The sequence below is a fragment of the Furipterus horrens genome, unplaced genomic scaffold (assembly GCF_987537825.1).
Source record: "Furipterus horrens unplaced genomic scaffold, mFurHor1.1.pri manual_scaffold_13, whole genome shotgun sequence".
Lineage (NCBI taxonomy): Eukaryota > Metazoa > Chordata > Mammalia > Chiroptera > Furipteridae > Furipterus > Furipterus horrens.
The window spans coordinates 8,311,126-8,328,985 of record NW_028327183.1 but is presented as its reverse complement, the minus strand read 5'-3'; the positions used below and the strand labels follow the sequence as shown (position 1 = coordinate 8,328,985).

Sequence of the window (17,860 nt, the reverse complement as noted above, 5' to 3'; positions counted from 1 at the left end):
CTGGTCACAGGGGTGCTGGACAGCAAAGCCCACAGGACGCCCCCATCCCCAAGCTTCTACCACCTGTGGCAACTCTGGGGACATGATTTGACCTGTTTTCTCCCCCCCAGATCTGTGATAGAACAGGCTATAGTTCATGGTGTGCTATAGCTCTGCGTTGACTTTGAAACTCCTGCAGCGTCGGTGAGGTCACGGCCCTATGTGAGCCTCAGCGGGGCCCCGCCACATCAGGGGACGAGCCCTGACACCTGTGGCATTGAAGCTGGAGGAGCCTGGGGCTGCAAAAAAGAGGGGACTCTGCCTGTTTGGGTTCTATTTTTATTAAAGCCCCATGAACTTGCTTCTATCAGAGCAATTACCGAGTCAGGCTGGGTGCTGTGGAGGAGTCAGGTGTTTTTTGAAGTGAACAGCTGTTCAGCCATTGGCAGGAGAACTTTCCTGGCTAAAGGACCCCTGGGATGGAAGTCTCAGGCTTATACTCAGCCCCAAGGTGGGTCTTCTTAGCAGAGAGTTTGGTAACATTCCCCCTGCAGCGGGTCTTGACTTAACTGAAGTTGAAGATAACACAATTCCCTTTTTTATTTTTTGCCTGACTTCTGTAACTCTGAACTAGTTTAAAGGCTCCCAACCTGCTGCAGAGGGTTCGTTCCTATCACACCTGGTGAGAGTTTCAGCCCCGCCCAGGGCACGCGGAAACCAAGCGTGGCGTTTCACTGGGCGCAGCTGGAGAAAGGCGCTTCTGTCTCTCCCTCTGCACCTTGAAATCAGCCAGATCCACGTGAGCGGGCCCTGCCTGTCCTTGTTCCAGGCCAGGGGGTGGGGGCGGGGGGCAACCCCTGGCTGTGCTGCCCCCGCCACACGAGTCTGCATTTGAGCACCAGGGCACGCTCTGGAACCGCACAGCTCACCGTGGAAAAGGCCCAAGCTTGTCTTCAGTAGGGCCAGGAGAAGGGCCACCGCCCGGAGTTTCTGCTCCATATTGAAGTCCAGTCCAGCCCAGCATCGGCCAGCTGCTTGTGTTTCCAGTTGCGGTCCACGGCTGTGCTGCGGTGTTCAGGCTCCATTCTGGGGGCTGTGGAGAGAACAGGTGCGTGCGCCATGCAAGTGGGGGTCGCAAGCAAGAGAGTTTAGTGCTTTAGGAGCAGAGAGAGAGAGAGAGAGAGAGAGAGAGAGCTTATTTGTTCCCCTGGGATTATAACCGGGAGCTTGGGTGTGGCATGGACCAGGTGCTGTCCCAGAAAAGCCAATCAACTTCCCAAACTTTCTCAGGCTTTGATAGGTCCACCCCCTAGTTAGACTGACAGGCCCTGATGGTCCAGCATCTCCCCCTGCGCCCCCCCAACAATCCAGAACCTGTGGGGGCAAAGGGAAGAGTGTGAATCCCCTTGGCAGAGCAAGGTTGTCACCCGCTGGGGTGTGAAGCTGTAGCTTCTGAGCCAGCAAGCAGGCTTATGCTCCCCATTTTATGAAGCTCAGTGTCTAGTCCCCTTTGCTCCCCTTTTCTAGCTCAATACTGCCGGTGACAATACTTGCTGCCTCATAATTCAGGCAGGCTTTCCGTAAGCACACGCATTGAAGAAGCTGCTCCCAGCTGTTCCCCTTCCCACGCCTTTAATTCACACCACAGGCCTTGGTGCAATCAGATCGAATGCCCCTTGAGAGCTTCAACTCCACGAGGGCAGGGAGGAGTGACCGTTCCACTCCTCCCTGCGGACCCCGTGCCCAGCACTGGCACACCCTACGCCGTCACTGGAGATGTGAAAGGACGGGGTTCGTTCCTGCTGTCAGTCAAATCCCCGTCGGAAGAGGCTGGACACCAGCCAGCCTTGTCCTGCGGGCCCTTCTTTCTGCAAAACTCCCTTCCATCTGGCCCTATGTTCTGAGCAAGGGGTGGGGATGGAGGGAAGCAGGGGATCTTTGGGAACAGCCAACGTTGTAGATCGGACACGTCTAATCAAACCCAGAGGGCCGCACCGCATTCTGCCGACTGAGACGCCCAGATTAGGCAGGCCAAGGGCCCCTGGGGCAAGAGGCCATGCGAAGTAACTGTTCAAAAATAGCAACTTGCAATCTCAGGAATGAGCATGAATTGTCAGTGACGTGAACGGTGTTTCGAAATAGAGTCCTATTTTTATTGCCGATAATGGTGACGGGACATGGGCACAGGTTGGGCCAAGTGTCCCAAAGGAGACGCTCAGGGGTGACGGCATGGAGATGCCTGTAGAAACTGTATTGGAAGGACCAAAACCCGGGGAAGAGGCGCCTGGCGGTGTGGAGGGAAGGGGGCTGCCCGGCCCCTGGCCTGGCTCTGCCGCTCACTGGTCGCTGGAGCAGAGCAGCTAAGAGTCTAATGTGCAGAATCAGCCGGACCTGGGGTCCAGCCTTGGGCTTGGCGCTTGTTGCTATGACCTCGGGCAGTTACTTAACCTCGCCTAACCTCGCCGAGCTTGTCCCTTTCTCAGGAGAATGAGGGAAACAGAAATGTATCTCTTAGGGTTGTTGTGAAGAGTAAGTGAGATAATGCGGATAAAGCTGGTATTACAGCGCCTGGTCCAGAGTAAGTGCTCAATGAACGCTAGCTCTTGTCAGCTATCACTTACAATTTTTTAAAAATTTTCTTAATTGTGGTGAAAATGTATAACGTACAACTTACCATCGTAACCAGGTCTAAGGGTGCAGGTCAGCAATTGTGCAATAGATCTCTTGCAAAACTTGAACTCTATACCTTTGAATAACAATGCCCACTCCTCCTCCCCCAGCCCCTGGCGGCTGCCATTCTACTTTCTGTTTCCAAGACTTTGACTCCTTTAGATACCACGCAGAAGTGGAGTCATGCAGTATTTGTCTTTTTGTGGCTGGCTTGTTTCCCTTACCATCGTGTCCCTAAGGTGCATCCGCGTTGTAGCAGGTGTCAGAATTTCCTTCACTTTTAAGGCCAAATAATATTCCACGGCATGTGAAGACCACGTCCTCTTTTTCCACTCATCCATTGACGGACACGTGGGCTGCTCCCACCTCTTGGCTTTTGTGAGTAATGCTGCTGCTGCAAACATGGGTATCGCGTTCAACTCCTTTGGGTATATACCCAGAAGTGGAATTGCTGGATCCGTATGGTCATTTTATTTTTAAATTCTTTTTAAATAATTTTTAAAAACAATTTTATTGTTTGTTTGTTTATTTATTTATTTTTAGAGAGAGGGTGAGAGGAGAAAGAGAGGGAGAGAAACATCTCTGTGTGGTTGCCTCTCACGCGCCCCCAACCGGGGACCTGACGTGCAACCTACTCATGTGACCTGACTGGGAATCGATATTTTTAATTTTTTGAGGAAACTCCACACTGTTTTTCATAGCGGCTGTACCATTTTACATCCCCACCAACAGTGCACAAGGGCTCCGGTTTCTCCACATCCTTGCCAACACTTGTTTGTTTTTATAATAATGGCCATCCAGATCGGTGCGAGGTAGTACCTCACTGGTTTGATTTGCATTTCCCTAATGATTAGTGATGCTGGGCATCTTCATTCATTTATTGGCCACTTGTATGTTATCTTTGGAGAAACACCTATGCAGTCCTTTGCCTATTTTAGAAATCAGGTTATTTTTTATTATTTTTGGTGTTGAGCTGTAGGCGGAGTTCTTTATGTATTCTGAATTTTAATTCCCTATTGAAGATATGGTCTGCAAATCTTTTCTCCCATTCTGTAGCTTGCTTTTTCACTGTGTTGTTTCGTTTAAGAATATTTTCTTTCTTTTTTCTTTTTTTTAGAGAGAGAGAGAGGGGAAGGGAAGGAGAAAGAGAGGGAGAGAAACATCATTGTTTGGTTGCCTCTCACATGCCCCTAACGGGGAACCTGGCCCACAAACCAGGCATGTGCCCTGACTGGGAATTGAACTGGTGACCCTTTGGTTTGCAGGCTGGTGCTCAATCAACTGAGCCACACCAGCCAGGGCTATTGTTTCCTTTAATGTGCAGTTTTTTTATTTGACATAGTCCCATTTGTCTGTTTTTGTTTTTGTTGTCTTTGCTTTTAATATCATATCTAAGAAATTATTATCAAATATGATGTCATGAAGCTTTTCCTCTATGTTTTTTTCCTAAAAGTACTTTTTAAACATCCCATGTTTGGGATTTTAATCCATTTTGAGTTAATTTTTGTATATGGTATTAGGTAAAGGTCCAGCTTCAACTTCCTGCTGTAACACATTTATAGTGAGGAATTCTTATTACCTCTTTGCGGCTGTTTTCTCTTCTGTTAAAAGAGAAAAGGTAGGTTAAGAAGTTTTCTATCCACCAAAAGAGAGTACAAAGAAAATTAAAAGGCAAGCCACAAACTGGGAGATATTTTTGCAACACAGATAACTGATAAAAAATTAATATCTAGGATATTTCTACAGATCAGTAAGAAAAAGACAAATGGTCTATAGAAAAACAGACAAGACACACAAAAAGGCATTTCACAGAAGAGGGAGCATGACGGGCCAATGAACATATAAAAAATAATAATCAAGCCCTCACCAGTGTGACTCAGCTGGGCATCGTCCCACAAAGCAAAAGGTCGCCAGTTCAATTCCTGGGAGGGCCCATGCCTGGGTTGCCGGTTTGGTCCCCGGTCAAAGTGTGGGCAAGAGGCAACTGATTAATGTTTCTCTCCCTCTCTTTCTTCCTCCCTTCCCCAGTCTCTAAAAATAAATAAATAAAATCCTTAAAAAATATTTTTAAGAAGTAAAATATAATCAACTTTGTGAGCGCTCAGGAAAATGCAAAGCAGCATCACATTCAGGTATCATTTTATACCCATTAAATAGGCAAAAAGTAAGAAATCTTATAATAGGGACTCTTACACGTAGCTGAGGGGAGCAAAAATTGGCACAACCTTGTGAAGGTGAGCACTCACAGATCCTACAAGCCAGCAAGTTCACCTGTAGAAACTCTTAAATAAATGATTCAGATGCGTGGAAGCAGGTGCACAGTGACAATGACCTTTCACAGGTTGGGGCCAAAGTAGGTGTGCAGTTGTTCATGTGGAAATCAATGCCATAACTAATAAATAACAGCACAGGAAGAAACTCTGTGTTTCGCATCCTCGCCACTGGGAAACCTACTTTGGCCCCACCCGGTACAACAGAAAAAATAGACTGGAAAGTAACCAAATGGGCAGCGATACGAGAACGCTTACAGAAATCATGCCATGTTCCCGCAAGAGAACATCCTTCCGCAGTGCAAACGAACCGAAATAGCACTGCTGGAAGCCAAAACATAAAAACAGGTGAAAGAAATACAAAAGCAAATCCAAATAATATCTTCATTAGCTAGGGGGTAATAAACACAAAATCTAGATGGGGAACTCGGCAGAAGGAACACAGAAGTGTTGATTATGTTCTAGAACACAGACAAATGGAAGTTCACAGGTGCTCGTCTCATTATAACACTTCATAATCTGAAGATGCGTTACGTATATTCTACCACCTGTATTAAATATAACATGATAAAGAGGTTTACTAAGCAGCCTGGGCACCTTCAGCTCTAAGGCACTGCGCAGCAGCTACCGGCTCCGGGAGCTCTGATTAGGGCCTTTCCCGTTACTCCGTCTTCTGCTTATTTGGGAAGAATTGGGAAGGAGCAGGCATGTCCCTGCCTCTGAGGCCTCCCGAGTGAATTCTGGGCACACACCCCAGAGTGGTGGCTGGCGACTGGTGAGTGGAGGCTCACGGAAAGCTCTCCCGGGCAGGAGGCAGCTCCTCTCTGCTCCTTGACCCAAGGCAGGCAGGGAAAACGTGGGCCCATCCGCAGACATCGGCCACCCATTCCGTTTCTAGAAAGAAACAGAAATGGTATCGCTACATAAAGGGGTCCCACAGAGAATACGATCAAGCCGTGACCCCCAAACCAGTTTTCTTGCTTTGGCTTCCTGTCTGTCTTTGGAGCCAGAAGACATGATCTCCTGTTCGGAAACATGAGTCCCCCGAGGTGTCTTGTCACACTGCGTGGATGGCATCCAGGCGGTGGGTGGGCTTGAGCTGTAACTAAACAAGGCAGTACCTTCCTCTCCATTTAACTCGGCTAAACACTGTTCGCTCGGCAGATATACACGCAGGAACCCGAGGTGCATTTTTCCCCTCTGACTTCTTTGTTTGATTTGCAGTGGAAGAAAAGCCTTTTAAAAATCACAGTTGGCTATGGAAATAACAATCTTTCAAAACAGAGTGAGGTTTTCCATTTTTATCGATTTCTTTTGAAAATGCCTTAGAAGTTGGAAACTTGATTTCCACTGTTGGCCACACACAAACATAATGTATCATGTTCTGTGGTGTGCTCCTCCAAAAAATCTTTGAAATAATCTAGAAATTCAGCTGGTACCATCCTCTGAAATGTTTAATGGCTCACGGCCGGAGTTGGCTCAAAACCTGAGGTAATACTTCCTGGACTACTTCATTATTGGGAAAAAGTCACATTACTTAATATTTATCCAGAATCTGAGATAAAGCAGTGAGTGAATAAAGTGCTAAATTAGAAAATGACGGTGTCTTTTGAAAAGGTTTTAAAATGTTTTGCTCTTGAACCTAAGAGATAGAGAGCCATGCACCACGTCCTCGTGTTGTCGTTAAGATAAGGCCACTCCCCGCCCAGGACTCTGGCAGTTCTGGCTGTAATACTGGTTTCTGTCTCCAGCGTTTCTTCTATCATCAAAACGCGCTCTCGCCACACTTTTCCTTCCCTGAACCACACCATTCTTCTCTCTTTTGGGGCGCTGGCATCTGTACTCCTTAGCTAGCCATCAGCTTTCCTGCATCAAAACGAAACACGCTGTCCTGGGGGAAGAACTTTAGTTGCAAGAAGGGAGCCGCGCAAATAGCGCAAATCACGGAGGAGTCAAATAAACTCTCTCAGGGGTCATTCGGGAGCAGAGAGTGTCATGAAGATCTAAAACTCTGGCCTTTTTTTGTTTTGTTTTAATTGGGCAGAGGCGGGAGGTGTTTGCCAGGATGATCTGGTTCTGTGCTCCCTTGAAGGCTGCTTTTTCGGAAACCTTAGCAGCGAGCGCCCAGGCTCTATTTTGGGAGCTGCGCTGACACTTGTTAATAACATTGTATAAAGTCATGCTCATCTGAAGCTCGTTTAGACACAAAGAGAATTAGCTGGTAGGTGACAGATGGGAAAAGGGAGAAAAACAAGTTACTGCTCCCGGGGAGAGAGAGCGCTACAAGTTTTCAGGCTACTCAGAGAGGCCTTTTCCCATCAGATACAAGTATTGGGGGAAATGTTTCATCTCCAGGTGAAAAGCAAATACTCTTTCCGTCCTTGCACTTACCAGCGGCTGGCTCCTGGGCAGGGCCTAGCAGGACCCGGCAATAAGCTGAACTTCTGAAGTTCATGTAGGGAAGAGTCTGAGGCTCCGTTTTGCTTTCAGAAATGACTGTCCCCTAAATGCAACAGAGGACTGGAATCCGAAACAGAAAAAGGACACTAGCAGAAAATCTGGTGAAATATGAGTAAAGCCAGTGGCTTAGGGACGTGTTTGATACGCGGACAGTGAGCACATAAGACATTAGGGAGAGCCGGGGGAGGGGTCCATGGGAACACTTTGCACTATCTTCACAACAGTTCTAGAAATCTAAAATTATTTCCAAATCAAAAGTTTAAAGCTACGATGTCTCTTTTAGGCGACTTGACTTTGCTCTCTGAAAAGCAGACAGATGGGAGACTTCTGGCTTCTGGGGATGGCCTCATCCGCCACTTGCGTTAGACCACATCACAGGTGGCAGGGAGAAGACGTGCATCCTAGAGGAAGGTTGCGTGGCAGGTGAGCTGTGTTTGTCACACCATGTCGCCTTTGGCTAGCCAGGCAAAAATGCAGAGGCCTAGAAAAATCAACAAAATGAGCTCAAACAGCAGTATTGATCCACCTGTACCAATCCCTTGTCCTCAGTGAGAGTGACTGTCTGTTTTCTCAGACTTGCCCTTGGCTCACTATACATTCTATTCACTACACACCAAGGACGGGAGATTTACTGCTCATTCAAAACGGCAGTATCAGTATCAAGAGTTAGCAACAGAATTCCAAATTTTTAGACACTTTTCTTTAGGTGTAGGGCATCTAATTGTCTTTTGAAAATTGTTTCTATGTATATTCAATATTAAAATGTTCGGTTTACCTATACTAGATAAGGATTGTTGAAAACTAGGTTCATAGAGTTAAGCATCTGTCCTACATTTTCTTCAACACGTTACTTCAAGTCCAGGTTTTCCCCTTGAACACGAAGATTTCAGACCTGCACGTGGCCTCTGCCGTTATTTTCTTTTGTCAAGATCAGCATAAAATAGTGTCTATTCACTAAAGCACAGTTGTTCCAAGCACAACAATGAAAAACTCCCCTGGGGTTTCTTGGAGGATGATGGAACAGGGGAGAGCAGACAGATTCAAAGTGTGACTGAGTGAACTTGAACTTCTGTGTCTTACTTGAGTGAGTACTCTATACTTCCCAGCACTCCAGAAACTTCTCAGGTCCGGGGGTGCTGAGAGATCAATGAGAAGCTCTGTAGGATACTCAGAAATCTCTTAGGCAGGAGGTGAAATGCTTATTTAAAATAAACAAATTACTTCTGCTATAGAAGTAGTAAGAAAATTTAATGCCAAATCATGGAGGTAAAGAAAGACTTTTCAACAAATGGTGCTGGGATGGTGGAGCGGCTTTTTTTTTTTTTTTGAGATGGGACAGTTTTGGGCAGAGAATGAAAGTCTGATCTCTTTGTGAACAAGACAACTCTGGCTGCCACGGTGAGGCATGTCTGAAGGCCAGGCAGAGGGTGACTTGCAGGGAGGCCGAAGGGAGGTGGCCACACCGTCCAAGACAGGAGGGGAGGTGGCGAAGAGGTGGTCAGGTTCTGCAGGTGACGTGAAGGCAGACCTTGAAGATACGGAGAGTGAGGGAAAGAGGGCCAGGACACCAGGATTTTGTCCCGCGCAGCAGGGAAGGACGGAGTTGTCAGAAACAGACATGATGAAGGTCACAGGAGTAGATGGGAGGGTAAGATTAGGAGCCTGGTTTTAGCCACGTTGGGTCAGATGTGGAGGCGGAAACGTCAGGCTGGGGCTTAGTTAAGAGGGAGAGGCTTGAGCTGGAAAGGGAAGATGGGGAGCCATCACCACGTGGTTGGTATTCAAGGCCTGACACTGCTGCGGATCTGTAGGCAGGGAGAACGGCTACTGGAGATCTCGGGGCTGAGCCTGCAGAGGTCCAGAGGTCAGAGGTCAGAAGTCAGAGAGCAGGAGGGGCTGACCCAGGAGACGAAGCCTTGCCCTACCCCCCTCTGCAGCCCAGATGATTCCAGGGAAACACCTGAATACAGTGAGGTCTTCCATCTCCAATTAAGGCCAGAGTTACCTCAGAACAGAACTTTGAAGGGGAAAGACATTTCCCCCCTTGATTTTAAGAGTGATTTGGTATTTCAGTCAATTTGTTGACTCAGTTTAAAAAATTCACCTCTTTGGAGCAAATAATAACCCAAGAGACTGATTTGAGGACAGTTATGGGGGACAGCGGTAGCAATTCACAGGCCTGAAGGCAAATTTGTAATGGAGATGGGTTTCCAAAGCTACTTTTAATATAATCTTGTAATATAACGTTTAAAATTTAAAACAGGGAATACATTCTGCCCGTGCACACCACATGTTCCTGGTACGTGGGTCCTGAGCAAACTTTTTTTTTTTTTTTTTTAGTAAGAGAAAAAAATGGCAGCAGCCCTACGATTAAGGTTAAATACAAAGCCATCTGTGAAAATGAGGAATCTAGAAATTAAATAACATGCCTTTTCACCCTGTGAGTTGTTTCTGGGGCTTCTGGCTCGATGGAAGTGCTGTGGTCACCACGGATGTCCCACGTCCGCAGGACACAGCACATTCCTACAGAGAATGTCACTCCTCTCTATGACTATCCAGCAAACAAGAGCAGTGCCTAAAAGATGGATCTATGTGGGCTGACTGTCAAAAAGGACCAGAGACAAAGCTCTCTGACAGCTCTGCCTGACCATCTGCAGCAGCCGAGTGATAGAAATTGTACTTGTACAGAATGCACGCAAGTGCAAAGCGGATCGTTTATTTAGCACCAAAATCAAATGATAAAAACATCGATTCCATCTGAAAACAGGCCTTTTAAAAGCATTTCTGATGTTCTAAGTTGGCACGGTCTGCGCACCCAAATCCCTCTCCAGTTTCCCGCGACAAAGGCAGGCCCCCCTCGTTGTGGGGGTGCAGCGGTGTGCAGACAAGTGTCCCTCAAACATTCCAGGGGTCCCAGGAACGCTGTCTCCTGCTCCAATGGAGGCTTCCTCCTGGATCTCCAGGGAAAGAGTTTTGTGCTTGTTTAAACACATTCTCAGTAAACGGTCAGGAATCCTCTATGGAAAAATGTTGTAAAATGGACTGAAGAAAAAAAAGAAAATAACCAAGGCCTCTTGCCTATTTACATTCGCCATGGTAAGCTTCTCCAACGGGGCCCTTCCGAACCAGCAAACTGGAGTCCTGATTTTGAGGGAATAAAGGCTGGTTAACACCCTTTAATCACTACTTTGCAATTGGACTGCCTGACAGCTTTTCTAGCGCGGGAATGGAAGAACTGAGGATGCCGTAAAGACCCCCAGAGACAAAAGCAAGCTCCGTTTCTCCATTTCCCGTCTGGGCTGATTATAGAGTCCTGGGACCCTCAGATTACAGAGGAGGAGAGCAGTTTCTCCTTAGTAAAGGCCATGATATTCAGCTCCCTTTCCTTTTTCCTTCTTTATTCTTTGTGACTGTTTCTGGAAGTTGGGGTAACTTCCCACAGGCCAGTGGCAGGAGATATTTATGAGACCAGCATCATGGGGGTGTTGTCTTTTGTGAAAACCAGGAAGACAAGGCAATTCAGCTCAAGAGAACATTCTGTGAACACACTGAAATGGCCCAATCTGTCCTTCAGAGCTGGTGAAACTGGACATCTAAGTCCAAATCCCAGGCCCATGCAATTCCGGTTCCAGCTCTATTGCGATGTATGTATTAACGATCTTTATTTATAAAGGACATGGATGTCTCTGCAGTTGTGGCTTCTCGGGTGAAGTAGCCTGGGCAGTGGGTCAGCAGGGCGGGGTAGTCCTGAAGATGGACAGTGCCAGGGACACCCCCCAGCACCTCCTTTTCCAGGCAGATGTCACCACTGTGGGGACAGCTGCAGGACGTAAGCCATGAGTATGACTCCAGCTCTTGACAGGGTCAGCCAGGCTCCTGATAAGGACACACAGGGATGAGTCTACAAGAAGCAACGTGGCTCCCTTCTGGCCTTCAGTTCTCCATGTCCGTGAACTTCCTCTTCTTGTAGTTCTGAACGAGGTTCGAGGCTGTGATCTGAGAAGCCTGCCCCTTCTCCCAGCACTGGAAGTCATTCAGCCCTTTCTGCCCTGTGTGAAATAAGCCCCTCTCCATCTCGTCCAGCCTGGCGACCAGCGCGGAAGTGTCTTCATTGTAAGCATTCTGGGAGGAGTCCATGATGCGCCGAAAACGGCCGATAAAAGTCTAAAGAGGAAAGGAGGGAGAGAAATCAGATCCACGATTATCCCCAAACATCTGAATGGCGCGCAAGGGAAGGATCTGGTCTCAGGACTGTCAGGAGGAGGTCTGAGTGAGTTATTTCATGTTACTGAGCCTCGAATTCCTCGCCCGTCAAACAGGTTGTTGTGAAAATCCAATGAAGTAATACATGTACAGCACCTAGCAAATGGCTGGCAAGAGCAAGCCCTAGAAAATTATTACCCATTTTTGTCATTAGTAACAAAGGCCATGACACTACACTGTGGTCACATGCAGACAGGCTTCAACTAAAAAATACTCCCAATTTAGCTGAATGCGGTTTCCTTTGTTTTCAGGCTGAGAGCAGGATAAAGACACACACAACCTAGGGGTGTCAGTTCAGGGCTCCGAGCCCAAGCCACAAGCCCTCCTTTAGTTCTGCAACTGTCTCGTGGCAAACTCACCTGCTGTGGGAGCAACTCCAGTCTACCACACTTCAGAGCAGTGACAAAGACAACATGGAACTCCCTGGATAAGGGCAGTGTTGCAGTTCAAGGACATGTCCTGGCGACATTAGAAGGCAAATGGTTTCTGCTCTGAAGAGTTTCACAAGCTTGGACTGTCTATAGTCTATGTATTGGTTTCTTTTTCTGAGTGGATAGCAACAGTTTTCTTTTTTAACTCTCACAAACAGCACTAGGGTACGTTAGGCCAAACAACCCTTAAGCCTGGTGGAGGGTGTCAGCCCAGTCCAAGGAGCAAAAGTGTTTTGAGCTCACAGTTCTTATAAAGTTACAAATGAGTAAGTAAAGTAAGAAGCAGAAAGGATGGTTTCTTCTAGTTTTAACAGAATAAAAAATAATTATGAGAGTTAAAGTAAGGTTATAGCACAAAGGATAGTAACAAATGTACAACAGTGCTTTGTCCATGGATAATAATAGATTGTTTATTAAATGGCTCTACATAGTCTCACTACGACTCTATATTTTTGGCACTATTATTATGTCCTTTAACAGGTGACGAATTGATGCCTTGAGGTCAAGTAGCTTGACCAAGTCACACAGCTAGTACACAGCAGAGCCAAGTCAATCCCAGAGCAAGGGAGGGGAACAATGAGCAAATACTGCAGGTATTCCACCAGGAACCCTCAGACCTGTCTTGGGGCTGGGCTGTGGCTGTGTATTTACATGCCCGACACCTGTCATTAACCATCACCCCTTTCTTAATTCCAGGACTTTCTGCGGGTTCCAACTCTTAACAAGCAAATATGAAGAGCAGTAGACGAGTCCTATTTAAGAACATATATAATTGGCAAATGTAATTAGCTAACTGCAGGCTGACCCGGAATAATAACTACCACATTAATTGTGTATGTCCTGAACTTCCCTGGGTGACAGTGACAGCTGGCTCGGGACACCTGGGCAGTGCCATAGTCTCACACCAATTACTTGCCTGTAGGAGAGACTGGGAAATGTCTGTGTTCTCCGGGCTGTCAAAGTGCAGGAGCTGGGAGCCAAACCCGTAGAAGCGGGGCCCCATTTTGTGCAGGTCCACCACGTTGGCGTCTGCACTGAACACGGTCCTCCAGCCCTCCTGGTAGATCTTGGGAAGCTCCACAGAGAGGATCCGCCGCCTGTTGTCAAAGAGCCCCTTGGCCAGCCACAAGGGGAGTTCCAGCTTTGAGCCCTGAGTCAGAGAGAATGAAGATCTGAAGAACAATGACAACGCAAATGTGTGTGTGACAAAAGTGATATTGCCTGTTCTCTCCGGGATGCACTTGGAGGTGAAGTCATACAGCCGTAAGTTCGAATCTCTTCTCAAACACAGGTGTGGTTGTGACTTGAAGAAATGAATCGTGTGGGCTGAAGTCGTATGTCGTGATAGGATGGAGAGAGAAAATGGAGTTTATACAATAAAAACATAGAGAACAAAAATGGGGTATAAAGGCATAAACAAAAACTATCCTAGTCTAGATATTTCAGAGGTACAGGGAACATTTCTACTTTGTTTGACTATTCAGTATCTAGGCCACATACACACTTACTGAGGGCCGACCATGTGCTAAGCACCACCCTGGGTGCTGGGGGATATAAAGAAAAGTGGGTGCAGCCTGAGCTGAGGCTGCAGCCCCTCCCTCCCAGTACCACTTCACAGCTTCAGGAAGACAGAAAACAGAAACGTTTTGCTATCTTTTTAAAGCCTTATCAGAATTAGAAAATATGAGATGGCCATGACTGACCAGAAACTAAGAAAAAAACTTTTTTTTTTTTAAAGGCAAAACTGTCATGGTCATTAAACACAGCAAGTTAGGTCGGATAAACTGTCACAACCAAGAGGAGGCTAAGGAGACAAGCCGACTAAATGGCATGTGGCAGCCTGGATGGGATCCTGGGACAGAGAAGGACATCAGGTAAAAGTGAGGGAAATACGAAGAAAGGATGGGCAGGCACCTCATCTCTGTCTACCCAGGTGTTTGAGAGAATTAATTCTTATCTACTATAATGGAAAGTCAATACATAACGTTTACATTTTCAACAAATCCAGATGTTTAAGACCATTATTTAAAGATAGGGAGGTGAATCTTGAAGAAATACTAAGAAAAGTAGACCAAGTGGAGCTGGAAAGGGAAGGAAGTGGGGGAGAACAAGGCAGGGCCAGCTATTTCCTATCCTTTAATATTGTTGGACTTTTAAAAGGTTGTATATGTATCACGCTGATAAAAATTAACTCAGGCCAAACAAAAACACCTTCTAAACACACGTTAAATGGGAATTCAAAAATAACCACTACAAGCCACGTTCCTGGGGCACACTTGTATGTGTGTGAAGTCATTTAGTCGCCCCCAAGCTCACCACCTACAGCAACTCTGCTCAAGCTGCCAAACTTTTCCGGGCTTCAGCTTCCTTGCATGTAACAGTGCCTAGTTATACGGTTGTTGAAGAATTAAAGGGGTGATAAATGGAAAAGTACACTCTCCCCACCCCATTCATGTTGGCACCAAAGCCCTCAGTCGATGGTTGCTGATGTCGTCATCATATGCAGGGAGGAATCTAACCATGTGTGGGTCCCAGACTTATCACGTGCTCTTACTGAAGCTAAAGCTGTTGTTTTAAGCCAAACGTGATCATAACCCTGATCTTGAAGTATTCTGCAGGAGCCGACCCTAAGACATGGTGGTGGGGAAAACACTGCTTAATTTGTACAGTATCAAAAACGAAATCAGTGTTGACCTAGCATAAATTTAGTTTCCGTACGGTGGCCCAGGCTAGGTGGGGAGACCACAGTAGTGCGCCCCGACGTGCGGACAGTCCCGTGGCCGGGTACGACCCCGTCTCCCCCTGAAACTACAAATCCCAGAAGACAGCGCGCCTGGTGACGCGGTGCCCTATGCCGCGAAGCCCACCGGGAACTGTAGTCTTTCCACGCAGGGCCGAGCCAGAAGGCTTACCTGAGGGATTGCGTTGTCTGTGTCGGCCCCTCCGCTCCGCTCCGGGAAGAAAGCGCCGAGGCGTGGAATGGGGATCTCTGTGCGCACCGGGAGCTTTTCGTGGGACATCAGGATGTCATCCAAGGAAAGAAAGTTCTCCTCGGGTCCCAGCGCACCCGACTCTACCGGAAAATAAGCCTCGGACATTGCGGCGGCTTGAGCTTCTCTTGCTCCCACTCCGGTGATTCGGAAGACCTCAGGGAGACAGGTATGCAAAAGCAGAAGGAAGCGGAGGCCGGTCGGAATGATGGCAGTTGAATGGAGTCGCTGCAGCCGCCCAGCCAGATTGAAACTTTTTTCCCGCGACCCGGGGCGGGCCAGACAGGAGCAGTCGATCCCGGAGGGTCAGCCTAGGCAGAAGAAATCGATAAGGAGTTATTTCGGTGCCACCCGAGGCGGGGAGCTGGGGAGCAGTGAGTGGGGCCTCGGGAAGTTTGCTTTCTTCTCTCAGAGTGTAGCCCAGTTTAAAAAGCAACTGAAAATGCCTATTAGAGCTGCAGAGTGCGTTTACACTAGATTGTGTTTATGTGGTCCTTTAAATGTTTATATGACATTAAAAACACTTCACACATTCGGGGGCTTAAATAAAGACATCATTGAGCCTTCCATCCCAGGCTTGATCCAATCAGACCTATTGACCGGCTTTGTCACTGTGCACCTCTGTTCATCTTGATACGTGAAAGAAATTGGCAATCTCCTTTTGTGGCTGTTAATTTAAATCCTTAAAAGAGGAAATCTGATTGGTTCAGATCATCTTTTTGAGGCAGACCGCAAGGGTCATAGGTTGCCAGCCATGCTATAGATTGGGTGCCTGTGTCAGGTGCCATCACTAGTCTAGTGGGGGGTTGGGAAAGGATCATGGTACTAGACTTGGGGGTGCTAATCAATCAGGGCTATGGATGGTGACAGAATATTGAGAGATGCACTACAGAACTCCTTTTTTTTTTTTCATATAAAAGGGCATTTTCTGGGGCTAGTAGAGCTGTGAGCAAAGGGTCCATGGGAAGGGAGATATGTTTTTTGTTTTTGTTTTTTTAATTTTCTGTATTGTATACTTTGACATCCTGGAGCCTTGGGGCTCTATGGATTAATTGCCCTTCCCAGGATGAGCTAACTCCTAGATTAACAACGATTTGCCTGCAAACATACCTTTCATAGACAAACCCACCAATCCAAAGCCCGTATCCCCAACCACTTCCTTTATCTAACTCACACACCAAGCCACCAGTTCCCCTGTCTTAAATCACCCCAAGGTCAAGAACTGGACAGTTAGAGATTGCCTTTCTAGCCCAAAGTCCACCAGCATTATTCAAACCATCCAGCCCCAAGCTCGCTCAAACTTGCCTCCTCTGCCTTGCCCACTTCCTCCCAGATAAACCACAGTAAAGGCTCTGACCCATGTTCTCCTTCTTTTGGGAACTATGAGCCATAAAACCTCCAGTGGCATCGACCTTGGTCCTCATCACTCAGTCTCCTCTATAAATTAAATCCTGGGTATTCTCAAAATGAGGCAGTGGAGGAGTCAGGGCAAAATTGTGGAAAGCCATGGGTGCTATTCTACGGAGTTTAGGCTATTCCATAGGAAACGGGAAAAAACATGTAAGGTTTTTGGAACAAGTAATAGCATAAGTCTGAGCTTGAAGAAGAAATTCTGGCAGTGCATTGGAGAAGGAGAGGTTAGATGCAGGTAAGCCAGTTCGGAAGCTGTTCAGTGGGCAGTGCCTGGCCACTAACTGGATATAGGAAATGAAAGAGAGAGGGGTCAAGGGTGATTCAGGTTCTTAACCTGGTTGAGCAGGTGGATGGAGATGTCATTAACAGATATACAGAGTACAGGAAGAGGGGCAGTTGGAGGCAAAAGATGAGTTCAGATTGCATTCGTGGAGTCTAGAGCCACTAGACAGGCAGGTCGGCAGCCCAGTGGAGTCACCAGCCTAGAAGTTTTAAGAGTTAGGAGGTATCTATTTAGAGATAGTTACATGAGACTTTTTTTCCTTTATCATATTTTATATTTATTTATTTATTGTTAGAGAGAGGAAAAGAGAGGGAGAGAAACATCACTGTGTGGTTGCCTCTTGTGCGCCTCCAACTGGGGACCTGGCCTGCAACCCAGGCATGTGCCTTGAGTGGGAATTGAACCAGTGACCCTTTGGTTCACACCCGGCACTCAATCCACTGAGCCACACCAGCCAGGGCTATCATATTTTAAATGTCCATTTTGCTGCACTATCCAATGCAAAAGTAAACTATTCATAGTCAAAATTTATCATTTTGCAGATGAAATGAATATATGGTACTGGAAATAGTTTGAGATAGAAATATAAATTAATTTGCCTCATTGAAGATAATGCAGGTTATTTGCCGACAAGATAGAAAGCTATTCCATTTTCTATGTTGAAATAGTTAAGATGGATGCTTAATGATTCAATGCCAAAGAAAGACATTAGTTTTGTACACAGACCAGAATATTGGCTCTGAATTCAAATACCACAGTTATTTTAGTTCTACAGTAACAGGCCCATGTTTAAGATAAAACCAGAGTGCCTTGTTTTTCTTATTTGATGTCTTGGCTCACCGTGAAACTGTTAGTCACTGCTTGTATATTTTTACTCTACTTAATCTGTCCTCTTCTTGAACTAATCAGTGAATAAATCAGAAGTGAAATTAGTGAAAGTTTGAGCTTTTGACTTAAAAAATTGCATTAATTTAGTGACAAAAGTGGCACATAGCTTATCAAGTATATATCTACCTAAATTATAAAAGTTAGAAATGGTTCTTCTTTTTTTTTTTATCTTCACCTGAGGACATTTTTTCATTGCTTTTAGAGAGAGAGGAA

At 46.5% G+C, this 17,860-nt stretch overlaps 1 protein-coding gene and 1 long non-coding RNA gene across 3 annotated transcripts; one reads left to right on the top strand and one right to left on the bottom strand.

The window, feature by feature from the left end:
• Positions 1-924: 924 nt before the first annotated feature.
• Positions 925-13,451, top strand: LOC149994021 (uncharacterized). 2 transcript variants are annotated; one of them, XR_016507783.1, is made up of 3 exons: positions 925-1,087; positions 7,663-7,802; positions 12,770-13,451. It is a non-coding gene; the product is annotated as an uncharacterized LOC149994021 (long non-coding RNA). The 2 variants fall into 2 exon arrangements; XR_016507784.1 differs by lacking the exon at positions 925-1,087 and adding an exon at positions 7,104-7,140.
• GINS3 (GINS complex subunit 3) lies at positions 11,226-15,333 on the bottom strand. The gene is made up of 3 exons (XM_090259560.1): positions 14,986-15,333; positions 12,990-13,223; positions 11,226-11,543 (listed from the first exon to the last, which is right to left on the bottom strand). Exons 1-3 carry the CDS (start codon positions 15,169-15,171, stop codon positions 11,313-11,315), a joined length of 651 nt encoding a protein of 216 aa, XP_090115686.1. The 5' UTR covers positions 15,172-15,333; the 3' UTR covers positions 11,226-11,312.
• Between the last annotated feature and the right edge of the window lie 2,527 nt (positions 15,334-17,860).